At 37.3% G+C, this 21,726-nt stretch overlaps 2 protein-coding genes across 2 annotated transcripts; both read right to left on the minus strand.

Moving 5' to 3' along the window:
- Window positions 1-34: 34 nt before the first annotated feature.
- Window positions 35-5,943, minus strand: LOC147863984 (U-box domain-containing protein 44-like). The gene is made up of 3 exons (XM_087319616.1): window positions 4,390-5,943; window positions 2,799-3,099; window positions 35-1,955 (listed from the first exon to the last, which is right to left on the minus strand). Exons 1-3 carry the CDS (start codon window positions 5,590-5,592, stop codon window positions 457-459), a joined length of 3,003 nt encoding a protein of 1,000 aa, XP_087175742.1. The 5' UTR covers window positions 5,593-5,943; the 3' UTR covers window positions 35-456.
- Window positions 5,944-10,300: 4,357 nt separating this feature from the next.
- LOC147863985 (vacuolar-sorting receptor 1-like) lies at window positions 10,301-16,183 on the minus strand. The gene is made up of 12 exons (XM_087319617.1): window positions 15,782-16,183; window positions 13,877-14,569; window positions 13,617-13,705; window positions 13,121-13,190; window positions 12,941-13,024; window positions 12,772-12,848; window positions 12,563-12,644; window positions 12,152-12,234; window positions 12,001-12,067; window positions 11,596-11,724; window positions 11,324-11,427; window positions 10,301-10,771 (listed from the first exon to the last, which is right to left on the minus strand). Exons 1-12 carry the CDS (start codon window positions 16,140-16,142, stop codon window positions 10,673-10,675), a joined length of 1,938 nt encoding a protein of 645 aa, XP_087175743.1. The 5' UTR covers window positions 16,143-16,183; the 3' UTR covers window positions 10,301-10,672.
- Between the last annotated feature and the right edge of the window lie 5,543 nt (window positions 16,184-21,726).

Genomic DNA, 21,726 nt, shown 5'->3' on the forward strand with positions numbered 1-21,726 from the left:
GAAAATCTAAACAATCATCAATCAACAACAGGGAAAATGAAGCATGTTCTGTCCCATCATTGTGCAATCTGAACTGCCAATTCAAATAATACCAGTGGCAAATCATCCACTGCACATATTCATTGTGTCATTTACATCCATAATGGTAAATGTTATCAGGCTTGTAAGCCACTGACCAACTTGTTGTATCTGAAAAGTATCTCAGCTATTTTTACTCGCACTTCAAAATTATATACACTGATTCAAAAGAAAAGATTTAAATTGTAGTCATCAGCTAATAACACATCCAGGTTAAATGCGAGGACTATCTGCAATAAATCACAACATGTCAATAGGCACGAAAGCTTGGCGACCATTTTTATTCGTATGAATGAGTTGAGCATAAAACAAGTCCCAAACTCCCGAAATGGAAGCTTCTAACTTCATGTAAGGCAGGAGAACTCACACACGCATTCATCAGAAGTAGGTTGATTGTGGATGTAGTATATTAAGATGAGATAGTATTCTGGCTGCGAGAGGTCTAATCAAATTTGCACCGTCTTGCGTTAGTGAGACAAGAAGCATTTGAGCCATGCTCCCAAATTCCTTCCTGTATTCTTCTTTCCTAAAAATCTTCTCCAAGATCAACAAAGCTTTCTCTTGCACTTCAACACTTTCCGAATTAAGCTTCCTAATTATAGGTTTCACACCACCATATTGAACAATGAAATCTGACCCCTTCTCCCAGAATTCGTCACTTACAAAAGTAAGCAATGCACTTAGAACAGCCTCATCTTTTTCATCTTCCTTATCATCCAAAGCTTTTATAAGTGGAGGCAATGCACCTGCTTCCAATAAGCAAAACGTTTCCTGTATAGAACAGACTCCTCCATGGAGAATGCACCCAGATTGACGAGGATCACCTGAGAAACAACACCACCCGCCCGACTTCTTCATTGGTTTGCTTAGATTTCGAGTATTTTCTGAAAGCTGTTGCAATGACATGGCTGCCCTACTCTTAACCAAAGTTGTTCCAGACTTGAGGAGGCTTACCAATAAAGGAACAATACCCTGTTTTGCAGTATATTCTTGAAGCCGTATGTCTGTCGAGAGCGTGAAACGTACAAGTGTCCACATGGCATTCTCAACCAACGGAACACTTGATGCCCCCTGTCTTCGAGAGACAAATGCATCAAGAATGGACACAATGGAAGTGAGTATTCCTTTTTCAAGCATCCTGTCTGTCACTTGCTTGTTATATAAAGGAAGATTCCCTAGTATGCCCATGGCTGCTGTTTTCTCTTCATCGAGCAACTCAGATGAGAAAATGTTGACAATAGTGCTGTAAAAATGAGGCGTCATTTCCTCAGCTAAAGTGTCTGCCCCTCCATCTTTTGTCAAGAAGCATAAGAGCTTTAATGTATATAGACGTACCTTGGTGTCCTCTGAATCCATGAAATTCATAAGCAACTGAATGCTTCCACTGCCTCTTAAAGTCTCTCTTAGACTCACTGAAGTGGTATGACTACAGATGTAACTCAAGGCTTTGAGGATATGGCCTTGTATACTGGTTCCTGTTATATTTATAAGAGAAATGAGCTTTAGGATAGTTTCATCAATATCCCTCTGGTTACCCCATAAATCCTTGATATTCATTGGTTGACTTGCCATTGATAAATTTGCGATTATGGCTGCCGCATGCTCTCTCATAGTAGATCCTATAGATTTCACTGTGAAAAGGATATCCAACAAGGGTTCCATTACTCCAGCTTTAATCATCAGATCTCTATTTTGTTCTAAAACGGAAAGGTTTTGCAAGGCTCCTAATGCTGCAACCTTGCATTCCATGTTCCCTGATGAGATCATTTTGACTAGGGGACCTAGAACCCCCTCTTGAACCAAAAACGTTCGGCTCTGATTTGACAATTGCATTTCAGACAACTTATTTGCCATCAGGACCTGAGTTTCAAGTGATCCTGTTGCAACAAACAATGAAATATTGGCCACATGAGCTTCTCGTCTCCAAATTGCTAAGGCTTGATCATTAAATATCTTATATACTTTATTTACTAATCAAGCCTGACTCCAAAATGCTAAGGCTTCATTAATAAATTTAGTATACAAGATATATGAAGATCACTACCTTGTACGAAGAATATGGATGACCTGTCTATCCTGTTCTATCAAGCAAAATTCTTTACTTTTAAGTCATGATAAAGATTATAATTAGAAATTCACAGGATTATGTGGACCGATAATCATCCTCTGGAATCCAGATATAGTTATGGATCCAAAGCACTGTGCTACAGCTTCCTCCAAACAGTGCTTAAGAAGAACCTCACCATGGAAAAAGGTCCCCAGACATATAGTTAAGAGGTAAAAGGGAAATAATAAGGAGAAGTATGTGTGCATGTTGAACCTCTCTTGATGGATAAACAATCATGTGAAGAAGGCATTCAGATTGATCCACAGGCATCATCCAACCCCAGATAAGGCCATGTGCTATCTAGGAAGTATTGTACTACACTTCCTTATAAGAGATAGATAATGAGAACCATTCAGCTATATGTATAAACCAAAAGAGCCTGGTACGTGCCATGGCAGTGCATTAACAATCATACAAAGAATGGTCCTAAGATGAATAGAAAGGTAGAAAGGCATCATCAAACAAACAATGTGTAGAGCTACTTCTAATATATGCATAATGAGATCAAGAAAATAAGAGAAAGAAAAAGAGCAACCTCTATCACGGGATTGCAGAATGAGAGCAACAAAAACCTCTAGTGTAATATCAGACAGAGAGAGAGAGAGAGAGAAACCTTTCTCAAGAGATTGAATGAGTGGTTTGAAATAATTGACTTCTGCCATGAGAATAACATTGATGTCACTCTTTGAAAATAGCTCCAAAAGCTCCACTCCATCAGCAGCAGAATGTGGATTTTCTGAATTGGCTATGGTAACCAGCAACAAAATACATCCCTGCGATTTAGCAATCTGATGGCATAACCTTTCTTCTTTTGCAAGTTCCAAGAGTAAAGCAACTGCTTGTCTTGACTCGCCTGCATCTCGAGCTAGGGAGTGCACAATACATTCTATTGCTCCCGCATCACACACTTTTTGCTGAAAATGAGTAATAGCATCAGACATGCACCAAAAAATATAAGATATTTTAGGCATTTTTTATACTTTTTCAATGTGAGGCCAACTTCCCTTCATGTTTCTATAAAGCGTTCAACATTATGAGTTTCTACAAGCAATGTTCTGTACCTAGACATGCTCGACCTCATCTACAGAAGCGTATAATGTTTGGTCCTAATAGGTAAAGTGGGAATCACAGTAGCAAAATGTTCTTGGTTCACGTATGTCAAGCTTTAATTCAGACAATGCATGTGGCACATTCGTGGCTATAAAAGTTCTGTCTTTGTTCGACAATAGAAAATGTCTTAAGACTTCTAGTGGTTGTTTCTTCAAAGGAATGACAAGTGTTCTCCATGTGAACATTCAAACGTTTGATCATACAACACATTTCCATGCATAAAAGCACTTCTTGTGATTGAGGCACATGTACATGCAGTAAAAAGCATGTCCTATTTCATAAAGATGCTTGGCCAAGGGCATCATGTGATTCTGAGCTGTACACATCCTATACAATGCAGAAAGTGTACATTAGACTATATTCCCACAAAATGCTTCCTTTTAACCGTACTGCATCATGCTTTGGTCACTTTTCACTGCACATGTCAAACGTTTGATTGTAGAATGTGTGCCACAAGTTCACACACACATAAAAAAAAATTCTTCTTTCATGAACAAGTGATAAACTGCAATGTGAGAATTTTAGTGAGAAAATTCCTTAACACTTCTTGTGATTGTCAACACAAAGGATGTCTATGCTCTCCCAGCACCAATGCCAAATATTCAATCATACAGTGCATATACATTTTAACATGAGTAAATAAATAAAAGATGTACTTTTAATAAAGATGCTTGCTTTATGGTTCACCACCCCAAAATGGGTTCACAACACTAGTCCTAATGTAGGTTCTTCATATTGAGAAAAAATGCCTAAGACTTCTTGTGGTTCAGATGATGACTGTGTTTTCCCTCCATGTCAAATGTTCGACCATACAATGCATGTAGCACATTCTATGATAATAAAGACATGTCTTCTCAATGATCATTGAAGGTCCTAATCCACAACGTTTGAAAAATATCTAAGATTTCTTGCAATTGTTGATTCGAAGGATGGGCAAATTCTCCATGTGATCATATCAAATGTTGGACCATAGTTGCATGTAGCAAATTCACATGCATAAAGAATGTCTTCTCCCATGAAGATGCTCAGACAGGGCCCATGCACTCTAACACACAAAAATGCAAGCTTACAAATAAGAACATGTTTGTCCTTACCTTGTTTTCTGAATGATCTGCTACAAGCGAGTTCAAAGTTATGAGTGTTTTTCTCCGGAGGTCTCGTTTATTTGATTTAAGAAGGCCCACCAATACCGGAATCAGACCTTCAGCAGTAACCCAATATTTAGCCACGGGCCTCTCTTCGCACATGTCTTGGATTTCAAGCAAAGCTTCAAGAATCTCTTTTTCATCCACAGATTTGAGACGTGAGGCTACTGCTGTTACCTTCATCATTGCATTACGCTCTTTCCATTCCTCTATAGATTGCTTCAATAGCCTATTGGGCTTCATTGATAAGCTTTGAAGTTCTCTCTTTGTTACAGGACACACCGAATGACCTTCCTGAAACCACTTCTGTATGGCTGACATCTCAAATGTGTATCCAGATTCAATTTCAACCGGTTCTTCCATCACATCTTGTGTTATAGGGCAATAAAAGGTTTGAAGGGGTGGTAGAATGTGACCATTTAGCCAGCTCCTTTGGTCTTGGTAGTGTTTTTCTCTCTCTATTATGATACTCAATTCATCCGCAAAGCGAAGTAGAGAGAGGATTCGTCCAATGCGAACAGCCTCAGTTTCTTGTTTATCAAGCTCTAAATTTTCTCTCTCTTTTCTTAACTCATTATATTCATGTCTTAAGGAACTCGGATCAGAAGAGACCCCTGCCAATGTAGCAATCTTAAGGAGAAGTTCATTTGAATATTTGTTATCTGCTTGTTGATTCCTTGCATTAAGTTGAATCTCATCCATTAGATCTTCCTCAGCTGTTGACACCCTAATCTGCACTGATTGCAAATCGTTACAGAGAAGTTTAATCTTGTTCTTTAATTTTGGGCTAATCTCCATTCCATCTGATGATGACGAAATGCGAAGAAGAGCTTGTCCCAAAGACCCAAGTATAGTTTGAATACATTTGGCATATGAAGGGCCATTGAGGAGCACATAGAATCTACTCTTACTTGTACAAATGCTGATAAGCTGCTCAGCATTCTTTAACTCTGCTTCAAGAAGGGGTATTATGGTTTGCAAAGGGGCTGAACCCATTCTAGAACCTTCTTGGACCTCTTTGAGGACAGATGAGATTCTCTTAAAGAAGGAGGATAGCTGAAGAAAACATCCATGGCAAACAGGCACATGGTTCGATGCGTCTGAAATCTGAGAGAAATGCTCCAGAAGCTGTGTCAATGGCAGCGGAATCATACTGAAGGATTCCTTTGAATAAGCTTTAGTATTCCATACAAACCCTGATCTCGTGAAACCCTAACCTCACAAAAACCTATCCATGAAAACCCCAACCTCCAGAACCCTATAAAAAATATCTGATTCATACGAACCCTCAAAACTCTATCCACACAAACCTTGTTCAAGAGGCGTGCCCCTATCTATACAAACCTAATCTTCACCATTCCACACAAACCCTAATCTAAAAGAGGAAGAAAATCCCTATTCATACAAAACGAAACACAGAGGGGACCAAATTCTTAATTTCAATGAGACTTCAAATCCTAATTTTCCATAGGTTCAAACCCCTATTCATATAAAACCGCGCATCGCACAAAACAATAACAATCCATGAAGTCGCAGAAGTCCAAAAACCATATTTATACGAATCTGACAGGGGATCCAAACTCGGATGCATACATATCCAAATCTGACAGAGACGATGCCCCCCGGAACCGGATGTTAAAGAGAAGCAGAGAATTAGAAACAAGGCCCTGACCTGTCCAAAGACAACCGATCAGATCAGGAAAATGGTCACCTTGAGCTCTGTGCGTCTTGCATCTTTTGCTCTGTTGCAGGATTAGATGAAGTTTCAGCAGAAGCAGCAGTCCTTTCCTTAACTCTTTTCTTCGTCGTCTCTTCCGATTCATCGCTCGTCATGCCAACAAGGCATGACTTGCCAGGTGGACTTCCCCTCCGTAGGGACCCGCGCCACATCACCGCCAAGTCATCGCCGTATCATTGGCCACATCGTCCGGGTGGAGGGGGGCCGTGCCACATCATCACTACCATGGTGCCATGTAATCCCACATTAATGGGCATCATGGATATGCAAAGCCTCTCCATTTTAGTTTGTCCTTATGGATTCACACCAACGGCACGACTTGCCACGTGGACTTCTCCTCCGTGGGGGGCCCGCGCCACGCCACTGCCAAGTCCTCAGCCATGTCATCGGGGCTTGTGCCACATCATCGCTACCATGTTGCCATGTAAGCCCACACTAATGGGCATCATGGATATGCAAATGCCTCTCCCATTTTAAGTTTGTTCTTTTATGGATTCACACAAAGCCCCCTCCATGGTATGGTGACATTCCGGCCACAACTTCCTACATAGCAAAAAGCACATAGGTGCCGATCTCTGTTTCCTACCTATTGTGCCTCTAAGGATGCGAACTTCTTGTACAACCACCGCAAAACCGAAACAATTTGATCAAGGTGCCCAGTGCTGAGCTTTCCTTTATTGAGACACTAACGCAATGAACACAACTAAGAACACTATGGACCATTGTTTTTTATTGACCTAAAAAACCGAGATAATTTGATGAATATAATCAATGCTTAAATAATCCTCCATTGAATTTGTACAATATCAAAGATAACCCAAGATAAAAGCAATAAATATGGTAAATAGTTGACATTTCTCTATACTAATCCTAACTTTTGTAAGCAAACAATGAAGAGGTGAAAAAAACTCAATAAAAGTGGTCAATAATTGAATCATTTGTTCCTATTTTCATTATCAACAAACCCGAAAACATCTTTCCATCACTTCTTTATTAGTTCAAAATAAAACAAACTTATAAGTCAAACGTGACTAAAACACATATTGATAAAAATACCAACAGTAGAATGAAACTATCGTCCACATTAATGAAACCAATCACTTTCAATAAAGCTTATCAATAGATGTAGATGACAATATCGATTGTTCCATCACCTTTCATGGTTTGGTTGATTTGGGTTGCCATTTCGTGATGATAGTAAACTCGTGAAAGATGGTCAACAATGACCACGAGGAAATGCATTTCTAGTTGAAAGTGATAGGTGGACCTCAACAAAAGGAAGAGACCATGAATCATGTCCTACCCCAATGATTATCTCGTACCTATATTGAGTGGAGTACACTACCAAATGTTGCAAGACCATATGCATGGAACCATGGAACAAGAAAATAAGATGTTTGAGATGGGAAGGGGGAAGAGGAATCATGTTCTTGCAATGCCAATGATGTTTGCATATGCAAGGCTCTAACCTAATAATCCATTGGTAGATGGGACATATTGTGACTTTGCCTCACAAGACAACAAAGAAGATAGTTGAATAACATTTATCACATTGGACAAACAATGGCAAAAGTTATATTCCACACTCGTGAAAAACACCAAAAATGATTATTAGCACAACCTTGGTAAAACCATAAGACTCAAAAAAACCCATGACAAGAATATGATGAATGCCTCACAAACTGGTGAGTACCATGAAATATAGATGGTTTTACCACTAGGACATTGTCTCAAGTGAATGTCTAGAATCTCTTCAGCAAATCCTTAAAGATAATGGTTTGGGAACATAGTTCAAACAATAGAAACGCTGCTAATTTGAGTTATACAACAATTTTGTACAGGTTATGATGTTAGAATATCAATCATGTAAGGGTTGAACATAGGTGGCGGTGCTCAATTAACTCACCACACACAATGGAATTGCAGTGCAACCTACATGGAGCTAGCCAGTGGTTTCAACATAGTGGTTGAATTATAGTGAGGAGCACGACATATAATCACATGTAGGTCACAAGAGAGGACATAGGCAATACATACTATACATCAAATATGACGATCCAACTTTTGCATGATATACCGCAATTCTTATCAACGCAACTAACCAACGTGAATAAACAATTTCTTTACCAATTGTAGTTCTATTTATCAAGTAAGGATTAGAGAGTTCATGCTAGTTCAGCCAACTTGCCGTTATGCCTTTATGTGTACTATTTACAACAATATGTAGATGAATTTTGTGTCTTGAATCTTGATGCTTGGGTACACAAGCATGAAGTAAACAAGTTATCAATGAAAATAAACACTATCCAAATATGTGTTCATATGTGGATTGGGCTGAACAAGAATGAGAAAAGGGAGCAATAGAGATATCCAAAAGGAAAATGTGAGAACAATGAGATGTGGGTGAAGACAATTGTGGAAAAAGAGTCTTTCAAGAAAGTGCAAAGTGTGTTAGATGTATTAGTTATTGTGAACAAAGTCTCAAATTAAGAAGTGGTTGGGAATGTGTAAGAGAAAGAAATGTGAAAGCTTTAAAAGCCTAGAAGTTTAAGAGAACAATTGGATAAATGTATCGAAAAAGACCCAATACATAAAATATGAAAGAGTAGTGCAAGTCATTCTTAGCACAATACAAAAGAATTGCTTTCATACTCCATCAGAGACTTTAGAGGTCCCTCCACAGGCATTGTCTCTTGCGGCTACCTTATTGAATTTTCTACAATTGAAATACCTAACCCTAACTCGTGTAGTAGTAAAATTCTTGATTAGTGTAACACGTTGCACCTTGACATTACGGAATTATTATCATCATTACAAAATCTAGGTGGGAAATTTCACCTAACTGTGCACACTAGAAATTTTACTTCTTGGTTATTTTCAAAACTACCTTGAATGATTGGTCGAAGTTGGTCACATAAAAATCAAAATTATTTCTATAACTAAGCTCCTAAACTTGGAGCAAAATGAACCAATCATGCTTTTGACACTCTCATCCTCAATTCCTTATTAAAAGCACAATCAGAAACAAACATTATTCCACTTGAGGGAGACTAGAAATTGAATTTTATAGCTAGCAAAAGTAAATCTCCAAATTATTTTGATATCTCTTCAACAATTTGCAACCATTTGACTTGAGATCAAAAGACCATTTAGATTATGACATTCAACCAATCCTGCCATTTCGTCAAGAACTAGAACAAAAAAGCTATAAATCGTTTTCATAGCAATCAAACATTGCTTGCAAAACATCCACTCTTACCACGTACTTCCAACTAGATTTACTTGCCTTTGAGCAGGTGTCTCACCCTTCAGAAGTTTCATATCTAGCAACTCTTTAACTAGGTCTGTCTCACAAGCTTTTGCTAGACAAGAAACATTTATATAGTGACACTAGGCACCCTTCTGAAGTTCAATATCTAGCAACTCTTAACTAGGTCTGGCTCACAAGCTTTTGCTACACAAGAATCATTTTTATATAGTGACACTCGGCAAAATCATCACCACATGCAATCTTTGTTATCAACATTGTCAATTATGTGAACCTCTAAGTATATAGCTCATAAATGTTTGTAACTACTTTTCTTGTTCTAGCTCAGAATTGAATCGACAGACTTTTCAGCTCCCAGATTTATCAGTATAAGTCACAACACATTTTTAAATGATAAGAGATTCCTGCTACCAAACTTTGAAGTACCATATGCATGTTAACTACCCTCAACAACATTCAACAAAATGTTTTCCAGCCAAATGTTATGGAGACTCTGACATCAGCACATCAACTATCATGGCATAAACAGTACTCACAAGTTGCCATTGAAGATTTGTGTTTAAAAAGCCATTTTCAGCTCAGAATCTCCTCCAAGCATGTTCATGGAGTACCTCTAAAATGGCTGAAATAATAGGTTAACCAAGGTGTGAAATCCCTTAATAAGGGTTCTTTATATCTCACTACAAGCCCATTAAAAGCTCAAACACGTTTCTACCTAATACAGTTTTCTGAGTGCCAAAAGAGCTTTAATTTCTACATAACCATTGCAAGTATCTCATCTGTGCAATCATGTTTTGATTGTGTTCCAATATCACATGAAATCATCCAAATGATAGTGCACGTGTTAAAAACAATTAAAAGAAATAAATATATATATGTATTCAGCATTCAAATAGCTTGTCATTCATTTTATTTGTCTCATGACTACCATAAGCAAATATTCAAGCAAATGTAGTCACAGGATTCCCGAAATGATAATCTCCATCCATCGATCCAATTCTCAAGTCAGAGAAACAAACCTTATCGAGAGGCATAAAACACCTTCAAAACTTCACATCACATCTTTTTGCTCCATTATAAAATATTTTTACATATGAGCATTTATATGTGCATGTGTGCGTGTGTTTCTCCAGAGAAAAACTCTTGAAAAAAGTTCCCTTTGCATCTAAACTCTTTTCCAACTTACTCGTGCAAAATGCAAAATGCAGCGTTTATGTAATTCATCTTCATGACATATCTTCGTGTAACGGTTGGTGAACATCATTTTGACTATCCAAAGGCATGTATTGAGCCATAATCGCACGTATCTCTGAGTCCATATATGACTGCATTTTAAGAAATGTTGAACAAAAAAAATCAACAATTTAATCCATAAACACCATATTTTTCTTCAAATCTTTTGGGTTAACTAAACTTCATAAGCTATGCTTGTATGTATGATATACTCACTCATATACAGTGTATGATATACTCACCCATACCCTATACTAGGTATGGTATACTCACCCATATCATCACCTCGGCATTATATACTCATCCCTATTCTGTTAATTAATAATATTCTCACCCGTATCACAGTACTTGTATATTATATACTCAGCCCATATTCCAGTACTTGTTTATGGTACACTTGCCCATATTCTATACTTGTATATGATATACTCACACATTTTCTAGACTTGTATATGATACACACACCCCTGTTCCAGACTTTATACACGCCCATATTCTGGGCTTGTATAAGATACACATTACCATATTTTAGACTCATGTATACCAACAATTGCATATTTATGTATTCACTAGTATTCTACTCTTGCATATGATACTCTTGTTAGTCTTCTATACTTGGTACGGTACATGATAGATACACTCACCCGTATCCTATACTTGTATATGATATATCCGGCAATACATGCTCCAGCAAGGAGAGCAAAGATCAAAACAGCTACAATCAAGGTGATCCTTCCCGCACCCTTACCTGCATATGAACAATGAGAGCATTATACCTTAAACCCTAAACCCGGAAACTCTTAAAGATGGCATAGCAAGAAATATCCATATATAATTCTAATTACTTTTATTGGCAAAAGTCTTCTGTAATTCACATATTGCAACAGCCAAATGTTATGGCCAAACAATGCCTTACCAATGCATGTATCTTGCTCTTTCATGTAAAGGAGACCACCTTTGCATGAACATTCATATCCACCCCAAGTATTTTTACAGCTGCAATCAGGACACTGGCATGCCGTTTTTTCTTTACATTCATCAATATCTGTAACAAAAGAGAGGTGAGATGGGATTTCCTCTCATTCACAAACTCACAAATAACAATGCATACATAGCATTTATAAACTATGACTAATTGGAAACAACATTCACAATGTGTGCAGAGTTGGTAAGTAAATCTCAATGTTCAAGAGATTTTTTTACTAGTGAACATCGCAAATGAGAATGCACATTGTTAACAATAAAAAAAGTGTGTACTGCTTAAAAAGAGAGCTGGGTGCAAAGATAGGTCAGAGAGGAACATGAAGTGTTGTAGCATTACCTTCACATTTTAGTTTGCCATCCCCGTGAAAACCAGGAGGGCAATCACAGCCTTTCAAATGAGATGACTGGAAAACCAAAGAGATAATTATGTGATTTCCTTTGGTGTAGCAAACCTATTACAGCTCAAAACAGTCACAAAAGATACTTACTTGACAAGCAGAAAACGTTTGACCATTCCTGGTATCAGACCAGCAATTTCCATTGTTTATTTTGCATCGTCCAGGGCCTACAGCTGTAGAAAGCAAAGAAAATGCATTCAGTCTCACCTCTACTAGGTAAGTGTTATATGGCAAGATGTTTAAAACCCATCATCACAATATAAAATGCTTAATCACCAGAAAAGTAAAAATGATAACATGACAAGAGAGAAACATTAGACAATCACACCTTAACGGTGAGCATTCACCATCTTCCTTGAAATTAGAATTATATCACATAGAAGATGTTTAAAAAGCAATTCATCACAAAGTAATATGCTTAAATCCACTGAAAAAGAAAAAGACGTGCATACGTCAAATATCAACAAAATAAACAAACAGAAGAGTATTAGAAGTCACAACCTTCACAATAAGTATAACCATCTCCCTGAAACTGAACCCCTTGAACAGTTGGGCATTCACAAATACGACCTCTGAACGTATCCTGTTGTAAATGGGTATACATTGATTATCAAAATGATATTATTTGGGCGGGGAGGGTAAAACCATGGCATTCCCCATACAAAGTCATATTATGACAGCTCCATATGTCAATGTTTACACATTAGTACCTTGCAAGCAGTTACGTTTGCTGCTTCACTTTGCCAGCAACCACCATTGTGTGTCAAACATTCATTCGTTTCCATGTCTAAATAAAGGTTAAAAAACAGTACTTAGGTTGTTAGATATTTAGTGATGCAGTTATTGTGCACCAATGGATAGGTTAGCATGTATTTATACCAGGACTAAGGCACACAGGTGGTTCAGTACTCTCTTTAAACCCAGCACAAACAGCTTTCAGCACTGCACCCTTGTCAAGCTTTCCTGCCGATATGTAACACATTTCAAAGATATAACAATAGAAATCTATAGATAATATAAGGAAAAAGATTCTGGAGATTCATTCTTACTAAGACCCACCTCGATATTGCCTATCATTTATGATAAGAGTGGGTAGAATAGTGACATCACCTCGGGCTCCTTGGCCAACCTGGAAGCAAAGTAAATATTCAATATTCAATTGATGAAAGATAAATAAATAGATTCATAACTGTATTAAGGCTCTCTCAATGGCAATCCATACTAGGGTTCTCTCAATTTTACGAAAACACAGTAAACCACCATTGAAACAGCCAGAATGAATGAATGAAAGATATTTTACATCTATAAGCGGCCAAAATTTCCCTATGAACAAAATCATATACGAGTTAATTCAAACTATCCATAATAAAACGGAAATCAGCGCTCTATGTTTCCTTGCAACCCATGATCATGACCTTGATGCATGAGATGATATGAGAGAGAGAGAAAGAGTAAGAAAATATAAAATTAATCCCAAACCTTGATCAGAGTACTTGATTACAATGAGATCGTTTAACAAAAAACACGTTCATTTTATGAGTATTACGCTGCAAACCTGTGCATCTTGTTCCGCTTTCAAAAAGGGGTTGTTAGAGTCAGCATCAGGATTCCCCATGCATGACTGAACGTCATTGGCTGAGATTCCTGTTAAACGGTATAACCATAAACATTGTCTGAAACCAGAAGAACAGTGGATGAAAGTTGTTTAAGTGCATTATGGAATACATATAGCAATTGGGTTTTCCATAACGAAGCAAAAAAATCATAGAGGTGTAAATCTATCCAAATATGTCCATTGATCATAAAAGCACCTACCTAATGCTTGTATGACCTTCTCTGCACAATCTTTATTGTACTTCTTCTCTTTCATCGGACATCTTATATGGAAATCGGTAACATAGTCCCACCACACCCACGGTTTCCCAGATTCATTGGCAACTTTGTACACACAAAGCTGTCTCAAGTTCTCAATAACCACATCTCTCCCTTCATATCCCTTTTTGAAATCCTGCTCTGGATCAGGAGCACAATATCTTCCATGGTTGATGCATTGTGACTGACATTGTTTGCTCTTGATGAACGCATCAGGGCAATACCACGTGATGTAATGAGGTGTGAATGAAGTATAACCACCTTTTTCAAGAAGCTGAGCCGCGCCCTTGAAACTCTTCACAAACTCCACCTGGGCATCACACTTTGCACCACATTCATCGTTACTACTCGTCCAAAACTCATATTCAACCTTTTCGTCAGGATGTGGCAAAGATTCAGACCAATCAAGCTTTACTGTGACGGTTTCTTTCTTAGCCAACTCAGCCTTCAACTTGTCTCCCAACGTCTTTTCGATCAAGGCTGAGGGAATGGTGATGTTCTGGAGATATTCAGCTGCACCTTTGTCTTCTTGAGGAGAGTCCATTGTAATGAGAGGCTCTACTCGATCGTCAGCCACAAGGACACAAGCAGCACCTGCTTGTTGAGCATTCCAGACTTTCAATGCAAAATAGCATCCTGCAAAAGCATGTGAGATGAATCAGTGTGATAATTAAGCAAATAATTGGATCTCTCGATTCAATAGTGCTCCTTTCTCTCGAAAACTACTTCATTACTTTCCTTCTTATTGTTGCACTTTTGGTTACTCTTGATCAAAGAACATACGCTTTATGGCATGGGATTTAAGGATGATTTCTTTGCTCTCAATTTTCTTCATTGCTTTTATCTCTTGTTATTGCACCATAAAACTACTCTTAAGCAAAATAATGTCGTCTATGCTCTGAGTTTCTTTCACAGCTTTTCTTTTCCTCACTGCACACTGAGAAACTTATGTGAGATTTAAGGTTTTGGGATGCCTTACTTGCTCCAAATTTTATTCATTGCATTTAGATTAATAATTACCATGAGATGTGCAGTTCAGGGTCACAGTTCACAACACGATCTGGTGCAATAATTTTTTTCATTGCTTTCCCTCTCATCATTTCACGTGTGGCTTAAGATTTAGCCCTCAATTCTGATGCTATAAATTCTCTCATCATGTCATGTGGTTTAGGGCTTAACATTTATTCTGGTGCACTGAAGTTCTTTCATTACCATTTTTCTCACAATAGTGCAAGACAAAATTCATGTTCATTACTTTCAGGTTTTTTTCTCATCATTTCGTATGTACATAAGGGTGACACATTCAGTCCTCGATATGGTTCTCTAAATATCTTTCATTACATTTTAAAAGAGGTAATTTTAAGTAAAAATAACCCGTATCACCGCAATCAAACAAGACAATAGTCACATTCACTACAAATCTAATTAATCGTATTAAATATGTATTTCAGATTTTAGGGTTTAGTAATCAGTACATTTCTGGGTTTTAGGATTTAGGTTTTAGTTCCCATATCTACTTGCTTTTGTTAAGAGATATAAAAGGGCATACCTTGGGAATCAAGCAAGAAGATAATTGTAAGTACACATTCTTATATAGTTCTTTTCATTCCTTATTGTTCGTATCCAAGGATGATTTGGGTGTCCCTTACTTCAATTCTTATCGTTTGGCTTGTACTTTTTCGACTTTCGATTTTACGGTTTAGGTATTTCAGTGATTAGGGTTTAAGGAGCTACGTATTCAGGGTTACATAAACATTCTGGTTCTCTACGGCCTTTCCATTACACTTGTTCATTCAAGATGCATATAGACGAATTTAAGATAAGAGGGAGAAGAAAACGAGAAAAGACCTCCACGATCCAGTAGAGCAACAGTGGGGTTTGATTTAGGCCCAGTTCTCTTGAAAGCTTCAGGTTCGAAAGGTTTACAACCATCAGAATCGCTTCCTTTAGAAGAGGAAGAAAGCGTCTGAACATCGAGTATCATCGATCCTCCATAGTCAGGAGCTCCAAAGTTCCCGATAGCGCTATCATGCTTCCCTGCTATGGATTCCGGTGCAAGTATGCTTATACTGTTCTTCTCCACAACGAACCTAGCAAAGCAAACTTCAAGGGATGATGGCAACGATAGCATGAAGAGGAGGAGAATAAGATGATGAAGATGGAGGTGAAGAAGAGGAGTGTAGAATAATGTTCTTTTAGATTCTTCCATGGATATGATCTTCTTCTTCTCCTCCTCCTTAATCCTTCTTTCTTTTGCGTGTTCTTCTGCTTTCTTTTTCTTTCTCGCCCTGAGCTGCAAATGGGGAGTAGGGGGGGGGATCAAAAGTGGGCGATGAGGTTTCTTCTTATTCTGCTCCTTCTTCTTCTTCTTCTTGAGTTTGGCTACTTAGTAAAGGAAAGCTTTGTAGCGTTCTGTGTGGGTAACAGAGCAAGAGAGAGAAACAGGGACAACATACATGGATGGATGGATGGATAGATAGATAGATTGATAGATAGCTAGACACACAGAGGAAGAATTAGGGTTGGGGACCTAGTAAGTAGTACAGAGGAGATTGGATTAATGGAAACATGCAAAATACTTTTCTCTCTCTGAGTGTGTTTACTACTCTTCCCCCCCCCCCCTCTCTCTCTCTCTCTCTCTCTCTCTCTCTCTCTCTCTCTCTCTCTATCTCTATCTCTATCTCTATCTCTCTCACACACACACACACACACACACAGATACACTCTCTCTCTCTCTCTCTCTCTCTCTCTCTCTCTCATTAACCAACCCCATCTATGTATGTATGTATGTATGTATGTATGTATGAGATAACTATCGATCTCTCTGCTGCCCCCCCCCCCCCCCCCCCCCTCACTTTCCTTGTGTCTGTGTCTGTGTCTTCCTTTTCTCTGCCATTACCTTCTCGTGTTTCTCTGTCTCTGTGTGTGTTTTAAGGGGCCTTTCCCATGCCCCTTCCATCCATCCATATACATACATTATTCTATATAGTAGTATATACATATGTTTGCATGTATGTATGTATGTATGTATGTTTGCATGTTTGTATGTTTGTATGTATGTATGTATGTATGTATGCCTGCCTGTTGTGGGTCTGGGCGCACCATACCTCATGAAGAAGAAGAAGAAGTCGCTCGGAAGTCGTGCCACTCGAATAATCCCACCCCAACCTAGGCCAATTTCAATGTAAAGGCCATCAAGGACGGCAAGCCTCGGACACCATCTAACTGCCCCTTTTTACCCTTTGTCTCATGTCACCCCCGCATCAACCACCCCTCCTCCCTCTGCCTTTTCATCCCTCGCTTGCCTACCTGCCCTCCTCCACTTTTGTCTCATTTTGCATTATAAGAGTGATGGATCCAATGGGGATCGGCTTTCATGTTACAACCATGATCTTTGTGCTTGAAACAAGTTGACAAAAGAGCCTCCACAAGTAGCAGGCTTACAAGTTACATTATCAGCCCATGGAGGTAACGAATATTGAATGGCTCATATGTAGTAGTGTCATCTCTTATGTGTGTTTTGTGTTGAAAACTTAACTCCATGGGTTTGATCATAGTAATCCATAGTCATTTGGCTCTCCACGAACTGACATATATTCCTAGGTTTATGCATTTGCTCTATATATCATGGCTTGCAATAACCCTTAAATCTAAATCTCTTCCAATAAGCTTTTAACTCTATATCTCTTGCCGTCCCCTTCTCTTTCTTGATGAAGTGCGATAATAAGAGCATATTTTTTCAATTCTCATTGCTCACATCTAATATTCTATCAATTCCTTTAATATATTAACAATTCCATTACTATAAATACATGTCCTATTAGTACATGCGAAAAATGAGGAGATGTCATCAACTTGATTTGGGGGAAAGTAAAGTATTGCTTGCCCTCACACTCGGGGTCCCTTTCTTCATCTTGTAATCCACATAATATTCTTGTTGCATAAATCCAAAACCACTTGAAGTCATTAAAAATTGCAAAGTAGCACATTTTCAATTACTCTCATTGTTGTCGTTATTCCCTCGGTTATTAGCATGATTACATAATTTCTTACCCTTACTCTCTTCTTAGAATTGTTTGGCATGTCCCACAATGAAATTTGGCCTTACGCATTTTGTACTAAACCACAATATTGTATTTAGAGTTCAAATCTTGGTTGCATTTGTTCTCATTTTGATCATCTGGAGGGCAGCCATGAAAAGTCATTAGATGAAGGCCTCCTATGGGCACTACAAGTTTCTCGTAATATATTCTATCAAATTCTCACACCATATTTTATGTTCCTATCAAGATTATTGTTAATGTTTTTAACTACATAAAAAAACTTTCAAACTTTCCTACATGAGGTTTCCATGTTTATAATTAATATAGATCTCCAATTTGTTAACACATAGGAAGTTCAAAACATTGCCTAAGTGCATTCGACACCTTTTGGGTGTGGGACGGCATTGAACATCACTTGGTACCAAGATACTTAAAAGACACAAATTGCGGATATGTTTGTAATTCAACATGAGAATGTACTCGATTATACACATCCAAATGCATCATGTGCATAACCTTATGGAGCAATTCTAAAGTTAATTTCAATAGTTTATGGTTAGGTGAATGGGACAATTTCATAAGGACCAGTGACATCTAGGAACTTGTGGAAGGCTGCAAATGTAAGTAGTTGAGCTATATAAAGGGGATTGAGCCCTTCATTGATGAGATTCTATTGGTGAGGCAAATCTCTCTCCTTTCAAATCCATTTATCTTAAATTCCCACATGTTTAATGTAAGGTAATATTTGGTGGTATGGAAATTGATAGTAAATATTTTATGTTCATCTCTTGTCCTTTTCTCAATGATGATCACCGATCAATGAGGTTAAGCACCCAATAAGGCGTAAACCCTTTTTTGTGATAAAAATAAATTTTGGGGAATGCAAATGAAATATTGTTTTTATGGACAAATTTGTGGAAGGGACTGTTGCAATCTAAAATGAAAGTAGATTAACTACATACTTATAAAATATCTTCCCAATATGTACATAATGCAAAGGAAATAAAAACCTCATGCCAATTATTTGCATGTGTATGTGGGTAGAATTCTTCTTTATGCCAAACACCACATCCTTGTTAAATTAATATGAAAGTGTCACAATCAAACACCTTGCTCAATATTAACTTGTCATGTCTCAATTAAATTAATAATGAAATGTGCGTTAAGTAAGTAGTATATTGCATATTAATCACGCCTCCATAGTTGAGGAATGTGATATATATGAGTAGACATGGATTACACATAGTGCTACTAATTAAGTAATGTGTGTCAATGATGAGTGATCAAGCAACATGATACTATTTGACAACATTAAAGTAGCGGCTTCCCATAGATTAATCAATTGTTTAAGTAGTGAACCACCAATGTGTCAAGTAAAACAAATATCTAGATTGATCAACAGATATTCAACATGTATTTAGCAAGCACACCTAAAACTCAATGGCATTCTTAGAAACTTGCCAACATAAAAATATCACAATTGATAAATGTGTTTTGCAATGGAGATATATATTATGGCACTCATTCCTTGAAGAAGAGTTGTGTCATACTTTAAACCACCTCCAAATACATGTTTACTAGTTATGCACGTATGTTTTCCAATGATGAGTCAAATACTGAATCAAGTGGAGGTAGATCGAGGAGTTGTTTACTTTACATACTAGCATGTTTTCGTTTCAATATCCTAAATCTAGGAAGGATTTTACTTTACATCATTGATGTTCGCAGAGCTTGAAGTAAGGTGCAAGTTCGAACATTATTTCATTTTCAGGGCATCTATTCATAATTTAAAGCTAATGTGTAGAAAAGTAGTTCAATAAAGTCAAAGAGGAATCAAGGTGTCACAATTTAAGGTAATCATCTAAAAAAGCGAAAGGCAAAGGCAAATAGGGGAGATCCTATTCGATGCAATATTTTTTAAATGGGAAGATTTTCGAAGCGATGTCTCAATTTATATTCTCTCTTCTGGTAGTGAGTGTGGATGATCTATGTGTATACCTAGGTATTTTAAAATAGCCAGGTTTAAATAATAAACCTTGTCTTTCCATAGTCTACGTTCCAACTATAATGGTGTTGAAGACATGTGTAGCTATTTCATGTCTTAATTCCAAAAGAGTGGAAAAGGGATTCACTGACCAATCTAGACATTTGGTTGACCATATTTTATGCAATCCATTAGGGTAATAAAATTTGTGAATACTGATTGTGACTGATTTTCTCATTGTAAGCCGGTTTGCTTGCAGAAAACAATTCACCCTTGAAACATGGCTTCTTGCAAAAAAGAAAACAAAAAAGTAAAGGAGAATATATATGTAATCAACTTATTTCTCAAGCCAAGGCCCAACATGGAGAATTTATTAATTCGGAAACAATTAATGACAACCAATAATCAACTTGTTCCTTAAGTCAGCCTTGCAAAATGGCTTAAAGTTTTTTGGAAATATCTAAGGATAACATAGAATCAACGATTTTTCTTCAGACACTTATTCGATAAACATTTACTGCAATAAAGGGAGATGTCAATTGTTTCTTTGGAATTTCATGGTGTCATCATGAAACACAATTACATTTGTTTTGATTAAATGCGTCTGTTTTGAGATAAGAGGCTAGCAAAGTTCCCAATGGTATTATCACGTATGGCCCAAAAAAAATTTGTTTCTAGTTATTGGTATAAATTATAATAGATGAAGAATGGCCTGTTTTCACAAGCATATGTTTCTTGCATTGAAACCTTCCAAGGGAATTTATGGAACATAATGGCTCCAAGTATCATAATTGAGATTGATACGTGGAAGCATGCACCCGAAATTCGATTTTGGTAGTTTCATGATTCATCTCGATAACTTTAGAAATTCATCATAACAAACAATAAAATCTGAAATTTGATGCTTTCTTGTCTAAAAGTTATGGGTTCGAGCTTCAAGCAGTAGGTTTGATGTTACATAGCACATTTTACATGTGTTTCATAGTATGACAAGTTGGAACAAAGATGACATTGAAATCAAATTCTTGATAAACTCAAGAGCGATTTATTTATATTTGAAGTATTTCAAGACCATAAACGTGAAAAAAACTGAAGACAATTGATTATGACCATAATTGTAAGATATGTTATCCAAATTCAACCTTTATGGAGGATCTACATTACATTAGGTCAACACCACAATCTCATTGTCTACTAGATAGTGAGAAGACATTACGTGCAAAAGAAGAGATGTTTGTTTATTGCTTAAATTTAGGTTAGATGGCTTTTCAAACTTGGCAGATTTGCAACATTAAACAATCTACACAAGAAAGTCACGTGCACAAATAACAAGCCATGTGTTTGCTATTTGATGGATTTCATTTGGATAATCCTATAACATATCCAACACCACACAAATCCTGATGTACTTTATCATTCGTTCCTTTCAACATGATCTTAGTATACAACTCCTTAAACCATGATTCTCAAACAATAGATTGTTGGTGGCTAAGAACCAATGCTCAATACAATATTGATACCTTCTTGAACTATAAACCTCAAATAATAGATTGTGTCTCTAAGAACCTATCCTAAATACAAGCTTACTAATGTCATCTTAAACCACAATTCTCAACAAATAGACTAACTTTGGACAAGTTGTTCGAAGAGCAATGTATATTTGGAATACATAAGTGTATCGTCATTAAAGGCTTTTAAAAGTTTAATCGATCTTTATAAATCTAAACAATGTATGCTTTGTGAACCACTAAAATACATGAAAATAT

Source organism: Azolla caroliniana, unplaced genomic scaffold (assembly GCF_043228905.1).
Source record: "Azolla caroliniana isolate FFs.n. ecotype wild unplaced genomic scaffold, voAzoCaro1.0.p SCAF_5, whole genome shotgun sequence".
Taxonomy (NCBI): Eukaryota; Viridiplantae; Streptophyta; class Polypodiopsida; order Salviniales; family Salviniaceae; genus Azolla; species Azolla caroliniana.

What these genes read in the sequence shown, in the direction of transcription:
- LOC147863984 (XM_087319616.1), bottom strand. Translation starts at nt 5,592, where the DNA reads ATGATTCCGCTGCCATTGACACAGCTTCTGGAGCATTTCTCTCAGATT. An exon ending in CAGATCATTCAGAAAACAAG is followed by an intron (nt 3,100 to 4,389) that starts GTAAGGACAAAC and finishes ACTCATTTTCAG; the next exon opens with CAAAAAGTGTGTGATGCGGG. An exon ending in CATTCAATCTCTTGAGAAAG is followed by an intron (nt 1,956 to 2,798) that starts GTTTCTCTCTCT and finishes TTGTTGCAACAG; the next exon opens with GATCACTTGAAACTCAGGTC.
- LOC147863985 (XM_087319617.1), bottom strand. Translation starts at nt 16,142, where the DNA reads ATGGAAGAATCTAAAAGAACATTATTCTACACTCCTCTTCTTCACCTC. An exon ending in AAATGATAGGCAATATCGAG is followed by an intron (nt 13,025 to 13,120) that starts GTGGGTCTTAGT and finishes ACATATCGGCAG; the next exon opens with GAAAGCTTGACAAGGGTGCA. An exon ending in TATACAAGTATAGGATACGG is followed by an intron (nt 10,772 to 11,323) that starts GTGAGTGTATCT and finishes CTTAAAATGCAG; the next exon opens with TCATATATGGACTCAGAGAT.